This window comes from Orcinus orca, chromosome X (genome assembly GCF_937001465.1).
Source record: "Orcinus orca chromosome X, mOrcOrc1.1, whole genome shotgun sequence".
Taxonomy (NCBI): Eukaryota; Metazoa; Chordata; class Mammalia; order Artiodactyla; family Delphinidae; genus Orcinus; species Orcinus orca.
Window position 1 is genome coordinate 34,764,100 of NC_064580.1, and position 21,805 is coordinate 34,785,904.

A 21,805-nucleotide genomic window follows, 5' to 3' on the forward strand; every position below is an offset into this window, starting at 1 on the left:
CTTAGCCATATTTGCCTGAGACCATATATGCCCTTTATATCCCTTCAACACTGTAACTAGCTTCTCATGGTCACCTTCCTAGTGGCTATTTGGCTAAGGATAAGCCTGACACCCAACAAAATCTTTACTGGGTGGTTTGAAAAGAATGTCTCTAACAATTAACTCACCTTTTTTTCTGGCAAAAATACAAATTGTGAGAGTTCAGGCTAGGGAGAGAACGTGTTTGTATTTCACACCTTAGTAAAACATATAAGTGGCATCCTCAGGCCAACAGCACTAAGGGTATGGCCTAATAGCATTCCCACTGAGGACAAGCAATCTGCAAGTGAAGCCTTGAGATTTAAGAAAGAGTTTCAGAAGTTACTCTGGGAGGGCTTAACTTAGTAATCAAGGTCATGAGGCAGTGCACTCAGGAGGGGAATGTGGGAGAAGGGAACAGGGTACCAGGGTAGAGAGTTACATTAAAGGATGTGCTACGTGTTTAGGTTGGGTAGGGTTAACAACAAGGTAGCTACCATTTACCAAGAACTTCTAAAGCTTTCTTTTTCTTCTGCATGATTTCCCCTCTAAGTGACATATCATGGCTAGCCAAATGCACGTTATGGGTAGCTAAAATGATCAGAGATCATTTTACTTTGGAAGGGAATGGGAAGCAAGATTACTAGATTTAAGACTTAGGCCTGATAAACAGATGTATTCATAAATGTACATATATGAAGGCCAACTAGAAAGAACAGAGCTCCCGAGACAGAGAATTTCAGACTCTGCCCACTTATCTCCCAGAGGGAGGGTCAGTGAGCTGTATTCTATCAAAGTCCTCATTACTTGGACAGTTTGGCAAATCTAGGACCTGGGTCAATTCCAGTTGTGCTAGTTTACTAAGGTATTAATGTAACCATAGGATATCATGCTATTATAAGAAGAAACATGGAGTTATAGCTTATTTTAGAAATAAGCAAAACATCTCTTTTATAATGAACTACAATTTTACTCATTAACTTCATGTAAATCTGTATCAACAATAAACTATATCACTTTCTAAAGTTTGAGAAAGCTCTTAGAAAATGGCATCTGCAGTAGAAATCACATCATCAATCATGACACTTTGCACTTAATTAAGCACATTTAAAATTAATCTACATATATCTGGACAACTATTTTAAGTCACATACAGCACTTACCTTCAAACTGAAATAATTTAGGAGAGACTGGCAGAATACTGTCATTTTATAAAAAGAAAGGATAAAGTTTAAATACATTCTTGTCACCAGAACCACATATAATGTAAAGAGGTAATCTGGAGTGGTCAGTGGAAGTGCATCTGGTGTTAGGACCCCAGCGAAGAAGTGAATGGGCCTGGCTTCCACCAAAGGACCCTTATTTCATTGGTCAGACACAGCATGAGGAGCTGCAGTCTTTGGTCTGGCCCAGGGCAACACTTTTTACATTTCTTATGGGAAATACCAAGAAACCAAATGTTCCCATGAGGTTTCAGTTTGCTTAAGAAACAATTACATTGTATGCTTTAAAAACTAGAGACTGCTATCAGAAGTCTGCCTAGTGGTCACCCTGGAGGGGGTGGCGGATGGGAAATGGCTGGCAGGGGATTGAAGGGGAGCTTCTAGGGAGCTGAACTGTGCTTTTCCTTGATCTGGATGTTGACTATATGGGTGTGTTCAGTTTGTGGAAAATACATTGAGCTATACATGTATGAGATATATACTTGTCTATGTATTAACGTCAAAAGAATTTTTTTTCAAGTTAAAGACTATAAAGTGTAAAATTTTGTGCTACAATTCTGGATTCATGACATGCCTCAATGTCACATTGGGTAGAAAATGTTTTCCAAACAAGTTAAATAGAGCATAAAACTTCATATCTGAGTCATCGGGTGGAAAGTGTATATTTTAAAATCTCAATTTCAAGATATGTTTTTTTAGGACAAGAAGAGCTAACATGTAAGTTCAAGTTTTAACTACACTAGACATCACTGAGGCAGGAGTGGAGAGTGGGAAGGGCACTAAATACAAAGACCTAAACACTGTTTTCCAAAGCCTTGCTCTGCTACTCTTGGCCTGAGCAAGGTACCTACTTAATGTATTTCAGTCTATCTGTAAAATGGAAAAATGACATTAGCAACACCTACCTAGGAGGGTTTGTATCAAGATGAAAAAGATTGTTTACAGAGAAAATAATATGAGCAAACAATAAGTACTTGTATATAAATATAAGTGATTTTATAAAGGCCATTCTATAAAAAGATAGAATCCCAAGTATGCACTGAGGACTGTCAAAAAACAAGAAGCTTGGATGCTTTTTGCCATGTCCCAGATCTTATCAATAGAAAATAGTTCACTTAAAACGTACACTTCTTTGCTCTACCTTCTCATACACATCCCTTTATTCTCTGCCAGGTGCCCGGTAGCTAGAGCAAGCCAGGGAAGAAGGCGGACGCCTATCAGGAGCAGCCCCTGGATGGCAGGGAAGTGGGGGGTGGCCTCAGCTGGGCTACAGGCCAGTATTGCCACAGGGCAAGATATTCCTAGACCCTCAGGTTTTCCAAGAGAAGTCCGGAAAAATATTTTTTCAATGTAAAATCTCCTGGTATTTCAATGTTGGCATCTGATTCAAATGTTTAAAAAATCACTATGTACACCAAACAAAGTAAGTCTGCAGGCCAGACTGCACCCATGGGCTGCCAGTTGTGACTTCCAATTCTTCACTTCTAATGACACTACTTTATAATCTCTAAACTTTCCCTTCTTTCTGTGTGCCAGTCCCTTACTTCATTCCTAATCCTGTATTTTTATCACCAAATATATTACAGTTTGACTCTGATAAGTGGCCTGCAGAAATGAATGTAGTGCTCAGGGTACAGAACATCTTGCTGGTTCACAGTTTTATTCTTGTTTTCAGTTTTACTCTATTATTTTCCCCGTCTTTTTCCTTAGATGATTTATCTTCCTCTCTATCTTAAACAAATGCATGATCCATGATTACACTTTATGTGTGAATTATTTTTTAACTATGTGATAAAAACATTAGGATACAGAGGGAAATCTGTGGTCCGGTGACAGCACTAATATCTAAATTTAGGCTAACCATGTGAGTACCATCAGGCTTTCGTCGTGGTTCAAATGTTGAGGGGCAGTATTTGACCCATGTATGGTGTGTAATGAGAGTTTCACTCTACCCCATATTTAAGGGTTATCATTATCCACTTCATTTCCATGGATCTACCTCCATAAGCTAATTTTTGGGGGGTTGCTACGCTGTATTTAAAAAAAGTACGGTTTACAGGCACATGAAACTAAGTTAAACTCATGCACATCAGCCAGTGACTTGGAGATTCATGAGGGGAGCACTGTACCTGACTTGGTATGATCAGAGAGGATAATTAGAGTGATGCAGGTTAGCATTTGCTGAGTACCCCTAACATGTTCTATGTGTTAACTAATGTAAATATCAAAAGACCCTCCCCCCTTTACTAAAAGAGGGATATAAGACTCAGAAAGGTTAAAAAAAAAAACAACTTTCCAGGTGTCCACTCAGCTAATCAGTGAAGGGCTGGGTTTGGAACTCAGCCCTACTGGACTACAGAGCCCATGCTCTGAACCAACTCTGCCCAAATAATTTACAGACCATAATGGCTGCCCTCAGAGTTGTTTCCTCACCACCCCGCGCCACCCACTGATATTTAAAGCATTGCATACTCCTCTTTTTTGTTGATAAGCTCACTTCAGCAATACCCTATTCTTATGTAACCATCGTATATAATAACAGCAAATAAAAATTTAGAGTTTTTCCCCGCAGAGCAGCAAAGTCTCTGGAACATACATCTCCCTTTCTAAATTAAGAAATATGCCAATAGAGCTCTTTGATATTTATTTCTCAAAATCTAGTTCTGATTCTATGTCTCTGAAAAGTGGACTTCCTGGAGTTCACTCTTTGATGTCAACGTGGGCCCTGCCCCAGATCCTCTCTGCAGCCCTCCACTGCTCCTTCTTCCTTGGTTTTGGGGGCCCCTCTGTTTCTTAGAAAGTGTTCTTACCCTTCCTCCTTCTCAGGCTTCCCTTTTTCAACCTCCCCTTACCTACTGATGTTTCCCTGAATTCTCTTCAGTTCTCTTTTCACAATACGAATGTTGCCTCTCATTCAAATCCACAGTTTTAACTACATTTATAAGCTGCTGATACTCAGCATCTTCCCTGAGCTCCAAACCCAGATGTGTATCTGCCTGCTGAACATCTCCTGGATCAACAAGCCCCCAGGCAGTCTCCTCAATCTGTCCCTACTCCTCAGTTCTCAGTCTCCGTGAATGGCACTCTTTCTTCCCAATTTTCCAAGCCAGAAATAAGAAAAGCTTGGACTTTACCTCCCTCCAAGCTCCATATCCTTACTAAGCTCTCCAATTCTATCCACAAATCTCTCTCAGTAATACAGGTCTGCAACTCTCCATCCCACTGTCCTAGTCCAGCCCCTCTTCAGTCTCTGCCTGGTCTACTGTGACTGACCCTGGTCCTGTTCCCTTCTAATCCACCCTCCATATTGCTGCCAGAATGACGCTACAAAAGCCCAAGTGTGATCATCTTACTCTTTTTTAACATCTTTTACAAACACGGAAGCTCTTGTGCCCCTCTATCCAGGTCAAAGGATACTCTAGGCTGCAGTCACACGGAAATACTCTCCTGGCTTCCGTCAGCCTGGCTCTCATCACCCTGCCCCCTCTTTGCCTGGATAGGTTTTACTTTTCATGGCTCAGTTCAAGTTTCACCAGCACTCCCGGAAGCCCTTTCCTTGTTTTTCCCAGTGGCAGCTGAAGTGCCAGCCCTGAAGCACTCTACTGTGCTGGTAAATTTTCTGGTCAGCCTGTAGAAACAGCCAAGAGTTCCTTGAGATCAGGAGCCGTATCTTATAAAGTGCTCTTTCTTCTTATTAACTAAGGGATTTAATGGAGGAAAGCCATAGATTTGTTTTCAAATCATATTTTTATCTTTGGGCAGTCTTGGCTAATAACATGGGGGTATCAAGAAATATTAAGGGCACTGTTAAACAACAGTTAAGGCAGAGTCATAGGAACTCTTTTTACCTGGTGTTCTTTCACGAAATCTATACCTACCTAACATCCCTGATAGGTTAGAGGAGCACAGGAAGTTGATTGTAAGCAGCCCTCACTGCTTGAGATCCACCTGATTCGGGGTAGCTTCTGTTCTCTTTTTGGTGCTTGGTACATAAATATTTGTTGACTGAATAATATGTACCAACTATAAGTTATGTGTCAGGTACTGGGCATATAATATCACATTTAACTTTCACAATGGAAAGAATGAAGGAAGAAATTACAGCACCTTTCTCCGAGGTAGCATTTTATTTTTAATCTACATGTATACAGAAAATTTACTTCTATAGTGAAATAATAGAAAACATTTCAATTGCACTCACCTGGAGTGCTGCTGGTCAGCAGCAGCAGATGTTTCTGTGGTACTTCTTTGTAGCTTACCTTATTTTTCTGCCAGAGTCCTCATTTGAAACTGTAATTCAATGGATTCTACATATACAACTCACACTTGCCTCAAAAATGATGACTGATAAACTACAGTAAAAGCATGATCAACCAGCAGATGGGGACAATAAAGGAGGAACTAGTTATTCCAATCTACTTAACCAACTATTAATTCAGGTCTGAAAATGACTAGGCCGGTGCTCTTTTGACCAGAGTACCAGGCATGCATGAATTACTGCTTCTAAAAGAGCACAAAGATTTTTGGGGGCCAGGGAAATGTGAAGAAATGGGTAAGAAATGCTGTTTACAATTGGTTATCTAGACTGGTTCAAATTCTGAGATGCACATATTTTAAGAACATCATTTCAGTATTGCCGGCTAATTATCTCTTCAGTGGAAGATGAATGCCCATACCTTTAACTTGAGTTTAAGAGTTTCTCATCTCCTTGGAGGTTTTTTCTTTATGAACTCCATTTCTGTCATCCATCTTATTTAATCTTAAGTCTACTTCTAAGATAACCATGTTTTGCACCAGATTTAACAACACAGCACATACATTTTAATCAAAGTATTAATTCAATTCTACTAACACTAATGAATGTGGTAGAATTTGCTAGAACACTGCAATGCCAAATCCGTATATTTGGTTGGTCAGTGGAAGCTACCAGAGAGCCTTGCAGCTAAGACAAAATTTATAACTACTCCTAGGAATTTCTTCACTTCCTATCCTAGTCTTTTTCCTCATATTCTTTCTCACTCATGAAAAATCAAATGTGCAAAGAATTCAACTACACAAAATTCATAGGATGTTTACCATCACAATCCTCCTTGATAAAAGTAAGTATAAGAAATTCCTCATGTCTAAGATATAGAAATGACTGGGGAAGGAAAGCTATGAATAAACAATAATGAAACAAACTAGCTGCACTACATACAATGGAATTACTCTAGTGGAAATCTAGCCTCTCTAAAATTCAATATCTAATATTAGTTTCTCTTTTCACAGACAACTACTGACTGTATACATTTAATTTTTATTTTACTTGAAACATTCTGACAAACAGCAAACAAAGAATTACAGAAGAGTGAATGAAGAATACATTGAAGGTAAGTAATAGACACTGGGAATGGCAGTACTGGGAATGAAGGTCTGACAGTACAATGAAAGCTCAGAAATGATAGGAGTTTAGAAGCACAGAATTACGGAAAACAAAAGACATTAAAGGTGTCATAATTTTTTAAGAGTAAAGAACATTTCATGGAAAACTAGATTAACTGTAAAGTATAATTTTTTTTCCTTAAAAAATTTTCTTATGCAAATAACAAACACGTTAGAATGAAAGAATCTAAGAGTTACAAGGGGCTACAGTTATCATATCATCTAATCCATTCTATTTTACAGATAAGGAAACTGAAGCCCAAAGAGTAGCTTTGCTTGGCAATAAATACTTAAAGTTTTTCACACTTTTACAATATGCGTTCATCCCCATTTCATTAGATATTCTGTCATTTACCAAACAGTAACCAAAAGAGACATTAGAGTCTAAGTTCTGAACCCAGCTGTCACTTTGTAGATTGCTGCAAAAAGGACACATAAAAGGTAAAAAGACAGCACTATTTTTTTTAAAAATGTGAATTCCTCATTTTAGCTTTAGAATACCACCCATTCTTATAAAATTATTCTGTACGGTAGGGAAACTGTAATCACAGACTGAAAAAACTATGCTACCATAGTTATAAGAAATTAGACGTTTTTATAACCCTTAAAGATCTGTGCCATTTTTAAAGGGACTTACTTGTATACACAAAATACTTTTTACAATATACTCGTTTCCTAAAACTGTCTTTAATGAGGAATAATATTAATTATATACTATGATCTTTTGATATTTTCTACTTATATATTTATAATTCAGGGGAAAATACACCAAAATATTAGTTTAAGAGAAACCAAAATTTACCAGTGCCTCAAGTTATCTTTATCAGTTTCTACTGTACCACAGGTAAGGTAACCATGACATAAAATCAATATAACAGAATGAGTGCCTATTCTTCATAATGTGTTCAAGTTGTTTGGCTGGACATAATCAGGTCCAATTTAAAGTTTGTTACTTCAATTCCAAATAATGTGGTAATACATTATTCCAAAATGTTTTGGAACCTGATGGCCCATTTTCTAAGAGTTGTTTTGACTGCACTGGCATTTTGAACCTCTGTACTTCATGCTCTTTCCCCTTTCCTTCCCTGTTAGTAATAAACTTTTTTGGATATGTTTTATCTTTGTCATATTTCACAGATCCTCTCATCTTGCTCCCTTTGCTGGATTCTCTTCCTCCACCCTGTCTTCCCTGCCTTCCACTTTCTTCATTGCCTCTCTCCTGGTACTTTCCCTCCTCTTCCTCATCATCCTCCTCTTCTTCATCATCCTCCTCTTCTTCCTTCTCCCCTTCTTTCCTGCTGTTTTCTTCCTCTTTCCTCTCCCTCGCTGCCCCCTCCTTCTTTTCCCTTTCCTTGCCTTCCCCCTCTCCCTCTTCCTCTCCTTCCCCCTCCTCCCCCTCTCCTTCTTCCTCTTCTCCTCCTTCTTCCCCCTCCTTTTCTCCCTCCCCCTCTGCTTCCTGCCCCTCCCCCTCCTCCTCTCCTTCCTCCTCCTCCCCCTCTCCTTCCCCCTCCTCCCCCTCTCCTTCTTCCTCTTCTCCTCCTTCTTCCCCCTCCTCTTCTCCCTCCCTCTCTGCTTCCTGCCCCTCCTCCTCTCCTTCCTCCTCCTCTCCTTCTCCTTCCCCCTCTCCCTCCTCCTCTCCTCCTTCCTCTTCTCCTCCTTCTTCCCCCTCCTCTTCTCCCTCCCTGTCTGCTTCCTGCCCCTCCCCCTCCCCTTCCTCCTCCTCCCGTTCTTCTCTTTCTCCCTCTCCCTCCTCCTCCTCTCCTTCTCCCTCTCCTCCTTCCTCCTCCCCCTCTCTTTCCCCCTCTCCGTCCCCATCTCCTTCCTCCTCCTCTCCTTCTTCTCCTCCCTCCTCTGCTCCCCCTTCTCCCTCCTGCTCATCTCCCTCCTCCTCTCCCCCCTCTTCTTCCTGCCCTTCCTCTTCTCCTTCCTGCCCCTCCCCTTCTTCTACTTCCTCCCCCTCTCCTTTCTCTTCTTCCTCTTTCCCTTCTCTCTTCTCCTCTCCTTCTCTGTCTTCTCCCCCCTCTTCCTCCTTGCCTTCCTCCTCCTCTCCTTCCCCCCCTGCTTGCTCGCTCCCTTCCCCTTCCTCCAGCCCTTTGTTTCTTTCCTCCTGATGGCCCTGTTCCCTCTCCTTTTGCTCCCGTTCCTCCTCCTCTTTCAGGTCTTCCTCTCCCTTACCCAGGCTCTCCATTTCTCTTCCTCCCTTGTCTTTCTCCTCCTCCCCCTCCTCACTTCCTGTTCCACTCCTCTGTTCCACTCCTGAATTACCCTCCTTCCCGATTCCCTCACCTCCACCTTCAGGCACGTGCTCTGCCTCTCCCCCTGGCTTTCCCTTACCTTCACTCACCTCTGCTCTGTCTGTAAGGTCATCTGACAGGAACTTTGCTTCCTCTTCCTCTTTTTCTCCAGGCACCTCCTCATTTATATCTATCTCTTGCTCCTCCATTCCACTTCCTTCTGAATCATCTTCTCCTTCCTGCTCCTCTGGGGTGTCTGATATGTGGTCACCCTTAAAACCATATTTTGCCATGTATTTGGACATTCTGTGTTCGATCTCTTCCTCATGTCCTTGTTCAATAAATTTTCTGCTATACCGCAAGTTTTGGTCAGTTTCCACTTCATCCTTTTTCTCTCCACTGCTAAATTCTATTGACTCAGGCTGCTTGAATCCATCAGCTGTACCCTGCTGACTTTCACTATCACCTTCCAAGTTACTGTCTGGCTCCTCCATAGATTCTCTTTCACTGTCAAAGATCATACCTCGCTTGTTACTTTTACTTTCCTTAACAAAGTTTTTATTTTCTTCATCCTCAATATTCATGTCTCTATTTGGTAAGTCGTCAAGGAATGTATCAATATTTTTTCTATTCTCTTCACTTTTTCTTATATCATTCAGACCTGTCATTTTCACCAGACCAGTTTCCTTCTCAGAGACTATTTTTTCCACTTCTGAATCCTTCTGACTTTGTCCTTCATCACTTTCCTTTTCTATTTCCTTACTCTTAAGTGGATAGACGCCATGCTTATTTTCATGTCTAAATATCCCTTTTTGCAAACTCTCTGCACTGGTGTTGGCCTGAGGCCTTTGCTGGCCTGAGTTGTTACCTACGTCCTCATCTGAAAATGCTTCCATAGTCACAGCTGCTTGCATCATATACATTCCTTTTGCCAAAAGTTGTTTATATGCTTTCCCTTCTTTCATCTTTTTGGACATCTCTTCACTTTCATATTCATTACTACCGCCATTTTCAGTATGAGCTGTATGCTGTTTCAGTTTCTCAATTGTTTCTTGTTTCTGTAAATTTTTTCAAGTAATCGTCATACTACTATTAGTTGACAAAGGTAACTTATCTATTATAAAATACTGCCAAGATTCTACATTATTATAAATTTCACTAGAATAAAAATGCCCAGGTTTTATCAGACATTTTGCTCAGATTTTGGGTTCTTTGGGGGGATAATTTATGCCACTCTCTAAGTCTGTGGAACATCTAATTTTGATTTAGTAACATATATCTGTGTTTAACTTTCAAATTTACCACCTGCCTTAACTTTGCCATTATGCACAGTACCATCAATATTTATTCTCTGCCCCTTTTCTTAATCTGAATCAATTCTTAAATATATTTCCAGACTGATTTTGCAAAATATTGCTAAAAAATGTATGGTTTTCTACCTTCCCTATCGTTTTGTCAAATTTTGATTGGTCTTTTGATTCCATGAAATTCTCAAAATTAAAGAAAATAAATGAAAATATGAAATTTTAAAAAATTTGAAATAATGAATAGCTTATTTCTAGAAGAAAAAAATCTAAAATGAAAACTATAAATGAGAAAGTTCCTTGGTGGCCTAGTGGTTAGGATTTGGAGCTTTCACTGCAGAGGCCCAGGTTCGATCCCACATGCCGCGGCCAAAATACAAAAAACCCCCAAAAAAACAACAAAAATAACTACAAATGAAATGTTTTTATCAATACACTAGATAATAATTAATATTTTTCTTTTCTAAACAAAATCCTTTGAGTTCTCAAATTTTTGACCCTCTTCCTTTTATCTACTATATTCTTTAATTATAATAATTTGCATACATAAAAAACACTATGAGAAAAAAATACTTAAGGTAAAATATAAGATTTTATAAAAACTTTATAAACTTTTATAAAAAACATATAATGAAACATTGAGATTTTGATGATACATTAAGAATATGAAATTAATTTCCTGCTGGACAAAATAAGGCAAAAATCAAATTGCTGACCTAAATTCTACAAGCTAATGTATTGAAATACTCAATGAATTTGGGTCTCTAGACAGTAAAACATCACTAAATCAAGTTTTATAAATTGTGACAAGTGCTAGGCCTAGGAAGAGGTCATTTTTCGCTAAGTAAATTATTAAAACAGCACAAGTTAAAAATTAATATATAAAATATAAATTTTATAATATATAAAAAATACTATAATAAATCTTTTTTTATTCACTAAAAATACCTAGGCTTGGTAGGGCCTCCACTTAAAAGGACTATGTGAAGTATAAAATACATGTCAGTTTAAAAGAAAGTGCTTTCCTTTTCTGTTTGTTCTAGGTGTCTTCTTTAAAAAGTCATGATTCTTTCAAGAGCCCTAAGAGAGACAGAGGCCCAGCTGCCAGAAATAACTTCTAAATGTATGTGCCTAGCACAATAAAGCAGCACAGAAGAGGCAGAGCCCAGAGTCTAAGAGGAAGGAAAGACATACAAAAGATGTCTGCTTGGAAGTATAGTCAAGTCAATAGATCAGTCAGTCACTGAGCTTCCATAACTGTGTTAGGAGAAAAGCTCTCCCATATTCAAAAAGAATGCTGTTATTCACCATGGCTCTCAGTAAAATATAGATAGGACTGATGAGGATTGGCACTAAATTTTTATAATTTAGCAAGATTCTCTTGGATTTCAGTGACTTTGATTTTAAGGATTTTTATTTTAACAATGTGGCAAAGGCACTAGAAATAGAAATTAAATGTTTTCTGCAGCCTTCGTCCTTCAATTTACATTTCTCTAATTTACTTTTCTAATCTTCAACCCTTCATCCTTTCACATCACTGGTCCTTAAAGCCAGGAAAAGCAAATGACTTCAGGACAGGCCTTTATCTCTCCAGGGTTGTGAAAACCAGAATATTCCTTACTCTTGCTATTCATTTGTTATTCATTAAAGGTCTCTCTTTATCACCCACGCATAGTTTCTGACTAATTTCCAAATGTTTAATCTTGTTTTTATGCTACCAATTCCTTGATAAATTAATGCCTATTCCAAACATTGTAAAAGCAATTACCAAATATTTCAACTAAACCCACAAAATTTTAGAACTAGAAAAGATGTTAATATCATCCTGTAAGGTCAGCAAGGTAACTCACCCAAAGTCATACTCAACCAAAGTGTGAGAGGCACTCATAGACAGTAGCCTCTTCCAATACTTAAGAACTGTGATAAAAATCTTTTGCCTTGACGGTAACAAAGTATGGCTATCGTCACTTGTTAGTGACTCCAAAGAGCAAATTTCGGCAGGGAAATTCTGCCACTCTTCTTGCATCACAGAGAATACACACCAACAGAATAAGCCCAAATTGAGGCTCTATATATTGTATCCCCGTCTTTTAAATCCTAAAGTAAGTGAATGCTTACCTTTCTTGTGTTCTTTCCAGAAACCTTTCAAGAAAAATATAAATAATTTAAAGTATTCTTACCCATCATAGTGAAAATAACTCTCTATATTATACCTTTTGTTTTTGAACTGGTGATAATTTTAATGATTTTTCATTGGAATTCAGGCTCATCATATGTGTCTGAAATAAATTTTAAAAAATATGTTCTAAAAAGAATAAAGACTAGATATATGATTATATATTTATACATATGATTATATATTTATATATATGATTATATATTGATTTTTAAAAATATATAAATGAAATTAACACAAAACAGTCCATATAGTCATATAATCAACTCTCAATTGCATACTAATAATGTGAGAGTTGAAATGAATTTTACTGTATGTAACCTATACCTCAATAAAGCTGATTTTAAAATAATGAATGAAACCAAAACCAAAACAAAAGCTTTGCTATGTATATAACGGCTTAGGAAGTAGACATACATATACACAGACATACACATACAAATACATGAGGAACTTATATCTATATCACATAAATAGGAAAACCATTACCATATTTAAGACATCAGTAGTTTCTCCAAGGCTTTCTGAATCCTCTGCTGAAAAATTGTCTGTCTCTTTCCCTTTGGTTATTTTACGTTGAAAATAATCTGAATGATTAAAAGAGAAAAGAGAAAACAAGATTTCAACAGAAAAGTGAAAGACAACTAGACAATAAACAGAAATTATTCTGTAATATAAAAGTACAGTTATAATTTTACTAAAGGTCCTTAAACCTCATATTAAGGGAACTGAACAGAATTCATTCACAGTGATAACAGGTTTTAAAATCTTTTTGAAAATTTAAAAACTATGACACTGATGAGATAACAATTGCTTCATTCATGTGAACAGGCAAACATTATTCCTTTGGGGTAAATACTACCCAAGTATCAAGCACTGTGATGGCCAGACCCCAAAAAGATCTCCAACAACCCACATCCTCTGCTATGCATACCTCTGTGGAGTTCCCTTCCACATTTTACCAGGTTGGTCTGTATGGCCAATAAAAAAAGCAGATATAATTGTGATGCTATTGTGGCTTATGTCTCAGTTCTCTCTCCCTCTCTCTCTCTCTCGCGCGCGCGAGCACACACACACACTTTCTTGGAAGCCATGTCGTGAGCATCCCCACGGAGAAGCCCATGTGCTGAGGGAGTGAAGCCTCCTGCCGATGGCCACGTGAGTGAGCTTGAAAGAGGATCCTCCAGACTCAGTCAAGCCTTCAGATGACTGCAGCCCCATCTGACAATGTGACTACAACTACATGAAATACCCTGAGCCAGAACCACTCAGCTAGACTGTTCCTGGATTCTCGACCCTGAGAAACTGTGTGAGATAGTAAATGTTTGTTGTTTTAACCTAAGTTTTAGGATCATTTCTTATGTAGCAACAGAAAACTAGCACAAGGACCTGGAAACTTTTATAGAAAACTGCAAGGTTATTATATCATAAAGCAGATAATTAAAAGTTACAAGCTTTATTTGACCTTACATTTTTCTCAATTACCATACCCCCATGTAGCACACATATACTTATTTGAGAGGAGCTCCTTAATGAAGTCTTCACTAAAAATGCCAGTCCACAGTGATCTCTCCCTTGTAAATTCATTCAATTCAAATGAACAAATAGTCTGTCTTTATTCCATGTGAGGTATTATGTAGGAGATATCAACTTAAGTAACTACTAAATCTTAATGAACTTATAGTCTAGAAGAGAATACAAAACATATTACATAGGGGAATGAGAAAGCACATCCAAATGTTGGGAATCAGGAAATGTTTCACTAAGGAGTTACAGGGAATGATGGATAAGTAGAATTCTGAGAGGCAGAGATGGAGGTGAATGGGGAAGAAAATAAGCCTAGTGCTAAAAGAAGCTGTGGAATGGCTTGTGTTGAAGGCTTACCGTGTACTTGGAACATATGCTTTTATACATGTCAGGTTAATGTCATGACAATAAGAGAGCTAAGTGTTATATCCCCATTTCACAAATGAATAAATTAAGGTTCAGTGACTCTTTTGGTGTCAAGCGTCAATCTCAAGTCTGCCTTGACTTCACAGCCTTTCCACTCAGTCTGACTGCGAAGAGCTCAGTTTGATTAAAATCAGGGGTCAGCAACCTTTTTCTGTCAAAGGCCACATGTTAAACGTTATAGGCTTTGAGGCCATACAGTCTCTGTCCTGATTATGCAAACTCTGCCACTGAAATGTGAAAGTAGCCACAGACAATACATAAATTAATGGGCGTGACTGGCTTCTAATAAACTTTATAAAAACCGGTGGCTGACAACCTGGAAAAAATGGACAAATTCTTAGAAAAGCACAACCTTCCAAGACTGAACCAGGAAGAAATAGAAAATATAAACAGACCAATGACAAGCACTGAAATTGAAACTGTGATTAAAAATCTTCCAACAAACAAAAGCCCAGGACCAGATGGCTTCACAGATGAATTCTATCAAACATTTAGAGAAGAGCTAACACCTATCCTTCTCAAACTCTTCCAAAATATAGCAGAGGGAGGAACACTCCCAAACTCATTCTACGAGGCCACCATCACTCTGATACCAAAACCAGACAAAGATGTCACAAAAAAAGAAAACCTCAGGCCAATATCACTGATAAAACATAGATAAAAAAATGCTCAACAAAATACTAGCACACAGAATCCAACAGCACATTAAAAGGATCAAACACCATGATCAAGTGGGGTTTATCCCAGGATTGCAAGGATTCTTGCAATCAATCAATGTGATACACCATATTAACAAATTGAAGGAGAAAAACCATATGATCATCTCAGTAGATGCAGGAAAAGCTTTTGACAAAATTCAACACCCATTTATGATAAAAACTCTCCAGAAAGCAGGCATAGAGGGAACTTACCTCAACATAATAAAGGCCATATATGACAAACCCACAGCCAATCTCATTCTCAATGGTGAAAAACTGAAAGCATTTCCTCTAAGATCAGGAACAAGACAAGGTGGTCCACTCTCACCACTATTACACAACATAGTTGTGTAAATTTTAGCCACAGCAATCAGAGAAGAAAAAGAAATAAAAGGAATCCAAATCAGAAAAGATGAAGTAAAGCTGTCACTGTCTGCAGATGACATGACACTATACATAGGAAATCCCAAAGATGCTACCAGAAAACTACTAGAGCTAATCAAAGAATTTCATAAAGTAGCAGGACACAAAATTAATGCATAGAAATCTCTTGCATTCCTATACACTAATGATGAACAATCTGAAAGAGAAATTAAGGAAACACTCCCATTTACCACTGCAACAAAAAGAATAAAATACCTAGGAATAAACCTACCTAGGGAGACCAAAGACCTATATGCAGAAAATTATAAGACACTGATGAAAGAAATTAAGGATGATACCAACAGATGGAGAGATATACCATGTTCTTGGATGGGAAGAATCAACATTGTGAAAATGACTATACTACCCAAAGCAATCTACAGATTCAATGTAATCCCTATCAAACTACCACTGGCATTTTTCACAGAACTAGAACAAAAAATTTCACAATTTGTATGGAAACATAAAAGACCCCAAATAGCCAAAGGAATCTTGAGAAAGAAAAACGTTGCTGGAGGAATCAGGCTCCCGGACTTCAGACTATACTACAAAGCTACAGTAATCAAGACAGTATAGTACTGGCACAAAAACAGAAATATAGATCAATGGAACAGGATAGAAAGCCCAGAGATAAACCCACGCACATATGGTCACCTTATTTTTAATAAAGGAGGCAAGAATATACAATGGAGAAAAGACAGCCTCTTCAGTAAGTGGTGCTGGGAAAACTGGACAGGTACATGTAAAAGAATGAACTTAGAACACTCCCTAACACCATACACAAAAATAAACTCAAAATGAATTAAAGACCTAAATGTAAGGCCAGACACTATCAAACTCTTAGAGGAAAACATAGGCACAACACTCTATGAGATACATCACAGCAAGATCCTTTTTGACCCACCTCCTAGAGAAATGGAAATAAAAACAAAAATAAACAAATGGGACCTAATGAAACCTAAAAGCTTTTGCACAGCAAAGGAAACCATAAACTAGAGCAAAAGACAACCCTCAGAATGGGAGAAAATATTTGCAAATGAAGCAACTGACAAAGGATTAATCTTCAAAATTTACAAGCAGCTCATGCAGCTCGATAACAAAACAAGAAACAACCCAATCCAAAAATGGGCAGAAAACCTAAATAGACATTTCTCCAAAGAAGATATCCAGATTGCCAACTAACACATGAAAGGATGCTCAACATCAGTAATCATTAGAGAAATGCAAATCAAAACTACAATGAGGTATCACCTCACACCGGTTGGAATGGCCATTATCAAATGTTCTACAAACAATAAATGCTGGAGAGGGTGTGGAGAAAAGGGAACCCTCTCGCACTGTTGGTGGGAATGTAAACTGATACAGCCACTATGGAAAACAGTATGGAGGATCCTTAAAAAACTAAAAATAGAATTACCATACGACCCAGCAATCCCACTACTGGGCATATACCCTGAGAAAACCATAATTCAGAGTCATGTACCACAATGCTCATTGCAGCTGTATTTACAATAGCCAGGACATGGAAGCAACCTAAGTGTCCATAGACAGATGAATGGATAAAGAAGACGTGGCACATATATACAATGGAATGTTACTCAGTCATATAAAGAAACGAAATTGAGTTATTTGTAGTGAGGTGGATGGACCTAGAGGCTGTCATACAGAGTGAAGTAAGTCAGAAAGAGAAAAATAAATATCGTATGCTAAAACATATATATGGAATCTAAAAAAAAAAAGTTTCTGAAGAACCTAGGGGCAGGACAGGAATAAAGATGCAGACGTAGAGAATGGACTTGAGGACACGGGGATGGGGAAGGGTAAGCTGGGACGAAGTGAGAGAGTGGCACGGACATATATACACTACCAGATGTAAAATAGATAGCTAGTGGGAAGCAGCCGCATAGCATACGGAGATCAGCTCGGTGCTCTGTGACCACCTAGAGGAGTTGGATAGGGAGGGTGGGAGGGAGATGTAAGAGGGAGGGGATATGGGGATATTAGTATACGTAGAGCTGATTCACTTTGTTATATAGCAGAAACTAACAAAACAATGTAAAGCAATTATACTCCAGTAAAGACATTAAAAAAAACCCAAAAAACCGGTTGCTGGCCAGATTTGACCCATGGGCCACAGCCTGCAGACTCGAGACCTAAATTAAGGTTATAAGAAAAAGGCTGCTGAGAGATGAAGCTAGAAAAGCAGGTGGAAGTTACATGGGGAAATTTACATTTATTTAAAAAAAATATTAGGTATCCTCTGAAGACATTGGAGCAGATGGGAACTAAAGTGCACCTGAAGGAGATTAAAATAGAAAAGTACTAAGCAGGAGAGATTGGAGATGGCAGAAAAAGGAGGTTTGGAAAATAGATAGTATAGCATTTAAGCTCATGGTCTTGGCCTTATACTTGACTGAGAAAATAGAAGTCGTCAGAGGTGATCTGCTTTATCTCCTCACCAACAAATGTACAAATTTACCTACATTTTCCTGTTAAAATGTAGGATGTGTCTTTCCTCTTAACAAAGACTGCTCTGTATGCCAGCCCCTCCTGTCTTCTCAAGAGCTTTGCACCTTTGGTCATATCCTCTCTCTCGTGTGCTACCAATCTCTCTGGGACTACTGGCTCATGTCCATTAGGCACAGCGGTCCCCAAGGTCCTCAACCTTTCTGGCACCAGGGACCGGTTTTGTGGAAGACAGGTTTTCCACAGGCCGGGGGTGGGGGGATGGTTCAGGCGGTAATGCGAGCGATGGGGACCAGCAGATGAAGCTTTGCTAGCTTGTTTGCTTGCCCGCCGTCCGCTGCTCACCCCCTGCTGTGCTGTGAGGCCCGGTTCCTAACAGGCTGCAGACCTGAATCAGTCCGTGGCCCAGAGTTTGGGGACCCCTGCATTAGCACACAAACATGCTCTAGTATTTCCCATTGACTCCACATCTCCCTCTCCTGCCAGCCCATTTCTCTGCTCCTCTTCAGGACCAAAATAGGCAAAAGAACTATCTACACACTCTATCTCCTCTTCACGTCCTCATTTCCCCTTCATGCCTCAACTTTTAACACTCTGCCTTCTGTCCTGATCTCTCCCTGGAACTGCTCTTGTCAGGATCACCAAAAATCTCCATGATGCTTAATCCATGGATGCTTCTTTGAACTCCTTTTCCTTGACCTTTGAGCGGTACTTTGAATTCATGACCCTACTCCCTCCTCATGACCCTCCTCCTACCTTACTGGCTGATGAGGCTGGGGAAGGTGGTTTTGTGGGCTCTTCCTCTCCTCCCCTCTAAGTGTTAGACATTCTCAGGGCTAAATCCTGGGCCCTCTCTTCTTGCTACTCTACTCTCTAATAGGTGATTTCACCAACTTCCATGGATTATCAATACCATCTCTATGTTGACATTTTTCAAATTTCTGTCTCTTGTCCACACCTATCTTCTAAATGTTATTCTTTCATTTTCAACTGCCTGCTTGATATTTCTGCTTGGATGTCTCACAGGTATCTCAAGCTCAATTTTTATTTTTTTTTCTCAAAGCAGTCGACCATCCTCCTGCCTACACATCTATGTGTGACCCATTAACGAGCAAGTTCAGTTGTTTCTATGACTAAAATGTATTTCAAATCTGCAAACACCATCATCTCTTGCAAAAGGCTCTTAAGTATTCTTCCTACCTCTAGTCTGGCATCCCTACATCCACACACCGGCAAAAGTGATCATCTTAAAATATAAATGGCACTGGAGCACATCACTCCACTATTTAAAACCCTTTAATGACTTTCTATTACACTTAAGAGAAACACTCAAATCAAATAGGCCTCTCATGGCCTATAAACCCATGGATATTTTTCTGCTGTCTCTTTTTCCAACATCATCTTGTCCTGCCTTTTCCCTCACTCTCTGAGCCCAGTGATCTTCTTTCCTTTTCCTATAAACTGCTTCCAAACCTTTACCTACATTATTTTCTTTGCCTGTAACATACACATCTCTCTTTGTGTGGCTACTTTTTATCCTTTATGTTTTAGCTTAAATGTCACTTCCTCAGTCATGTCTTCCCTGACCTCCTTCACTCCATGAGAAATACTGAAGCCTGCAAATAATTTATAAAAAGTCACATTATATGTTGGATACAACTTTCAAAATATTTTTATTAAGTTGGTTTTAGCAAACAGTCACAAAAAGATATGGGATGGCTTTTCCTTTCGCTCTAGCTACAAAGTTCTATCTTCACATTCAAATCTCTTGAAGTGGGAAACAACTTGTCCCAAACCATAAACTTCTCTTTTCCTTGCACACACTGTTGCCAGAATCTACTTTTCCCATGTACAGGGATGAAGAGCACCAGTGATTCCTATCTCCAAAGGAAACATACAGAATTTGTGGGCGAGATGTAGGAAACCCAGCTCATTATCAAGGTCTTAGATGTAGACAACATTCCATTCCTATGGCCCACAATTCTTGACTGAGTTCCTGATCCTTTGTTACCTCAACCTTTTATCTAGGTTCCTGAGCCCAAAGATATTAAAATTATCTGTGCCACAGTTCTTAATCCCAGATGCCCAGATTTTCTTCTTAATTCCAAACGTACTGCTTACTCTGATTTCCTACCCTAGTTTCTTGTTCTGCCCCTATCATCTGGGTACATGCCCTGTAGTAACATAAACACACTCCTAAGATACACAAATGTCTGTAAACAAAACTATTTAGAAGAGGTGTATAATGGCTAAAGAGCTGGAATTACAATTTAAAACATGAAATCTGTATCTAGTAGGCAGTGGGGTTAATAATAACTATGCCTATATTTATGAAGAGGTTTCTGGGGGTGCTAGGCTCAATGCTAAGTATTTTATATGCCTTATCTCATTTAACTGTCATGAACTCTCTAAAGTAGGTATTATTGAAGTTATTTCAAAGATATGGAAACTGAGGTGTAGAGAAATTAAGTAACTTTCCCAAAGCCAGTCACATAGTTAATAAATGTGAAAGCTGGCATCGGATCCCAGATCAATTTGACTCTACATCCCAGGCTCTTAACCACGATGCTATATTGCCTAAGGGCAGAACTTCACATAGGTCTACAAGACCTGCATTCAAATCCTGTTCACTTATAAAACTGAGTGACCTGAGTCACTCAATCTCTTCAAGCCTTGCTTTTCTCATATACAAAAATGAAGAATATAACTCCCACCTAGTTCATGGAGTTGCTTCTGGGTTTAAAGAAGATAATGTAAGAGAAGGTGATATATATGTTATACACTGCTTTAAAAAAATATGCTGCTGTCATTACATGGGATTTTTAAGGTCACCAAAGATGCTTTCTACTAGTAAGAGTATTCTTGGATTTGAGTTCACATGAGAGATGTCAGTCTCTAACTAGGAAGAAAGCAATTTAGTTAGAGAAAATAGCTTGAGATGAACATGAAAACAATGGAATAAATGGTACATTTCTTCTGAGAGCAGGCAGAGCATCAACTGTTACCTGGTTCCATTGGCAGCATAGGGCCCTCTTTATCAGGCATCCTCTTCTCTAGCAGATTAGTTGTAGACATACAGAAAGGAACTGAACGAGGTGGAAAACAAACAGGTGGTATGAGAGTCCCTGCAATTGGAGGTAGTGTTCCTGTCGTTTGAATACAGTCTGGGGATTTCTCCTTTAAAACAAACAGGTTAAATAAACTGTTAGATAATGTTATATACTTAATATTGATATAAACCACCCTGAGGTTGCTAAAAATATTGAAGAGAGAGACTTCAAAGTTGGCCAACGTCCTACAACATTCACTTTTTAATAATCCCCAAGGGCTCAAAAATGTTTTGTTTTGTTGCCTCTGTATCTAAGTTGCTCTAAATTGTCAATTTGGAAGTCTGTTTTTCACAAGATGGGGAAAAGTGTGTTTGCTCTGCCTTCCCGGAAAAAAAAAGTTACTCAGGAGACACAAACCAACAACAACTACAAAATACTTATGGGATATTTCTCAATTTTTCCATATATACTTTTTCATAAGAAAAATGAAACTTAACTTTTTTTTTTTACCACTAAAGGAATACATTTTGGAACTTAAAGCAATTTTTTTAAAAAAGGAATGTCTCTAAAAATCATTTGGCATTTTATTTTTTTTAAATGTAAGTGTCATTGAATAATTTTAAAGCACAGAATGAGAATCTCTAAATTTAATTGAGAAAGAACATTCCCTCTCTCAAATAAAGCCCTTATTTCTTTGTTTTCTACCTTTCATTAGTTATAATATATATATAACCTTTCATTGCTCATGAGGTATTAGCTTTACAATATAAAAGCAAAGTAGAAGTCAATCCACAGATGGTTGAGAAAACAACTTAGCATTCTGAGGTGATAAGATAGTG

The 21,805-nt window shown here is 38.5% G+C and overlaps 1 protein-coding gene across 20 annotated transcripts in view; it reads right to left on the reverse strand.

Annotated features, from left to right (window-relative positions):
* Positions 1-21,805, reverse strand: part of RPGR (retinitis pigmentosa GTPase regulator) — a 268,015-nt gene that overhangs the window by 19,120 nt on the left and 227,090 nt on the right. For 11 of the 20 annotated variants that reach the window (XM_049704786.1, XM_049704787.1, XM_049704777.1 and 8 more), the window contains 5 exons: positions 20,922-21,093; positions 12,866-12,963; positions 12,414-12,479; positions 12,319-12,342; positions 351-9,954 (listed from right to left, as the gene is read on the reverse strand). In XM_049704786.1, coding sequence (XP_049560743.1) covers positions 7,612-9,954; positions 12,319-12,342; positions 12,414-12,479; positions 12,866-12,963; positions 20,922-21,093 — 2,703 coding nt within the window. In that variant the 3' untranslated portion in view covers positions 351-7,611. Of the gene's footprint in view, positions 1-350; positions 9,955-12,318; positions 12,343-12,413; positions 12,480-12,865; positions 12,964-20,921; positions 21,094-21,805 lie in introns of those variants that run through there. The other 9 variants (XM_049704790.1, XM_049704789.1, XM_049704792.1 and 6 more) reach the window with 5 other exon arrangements.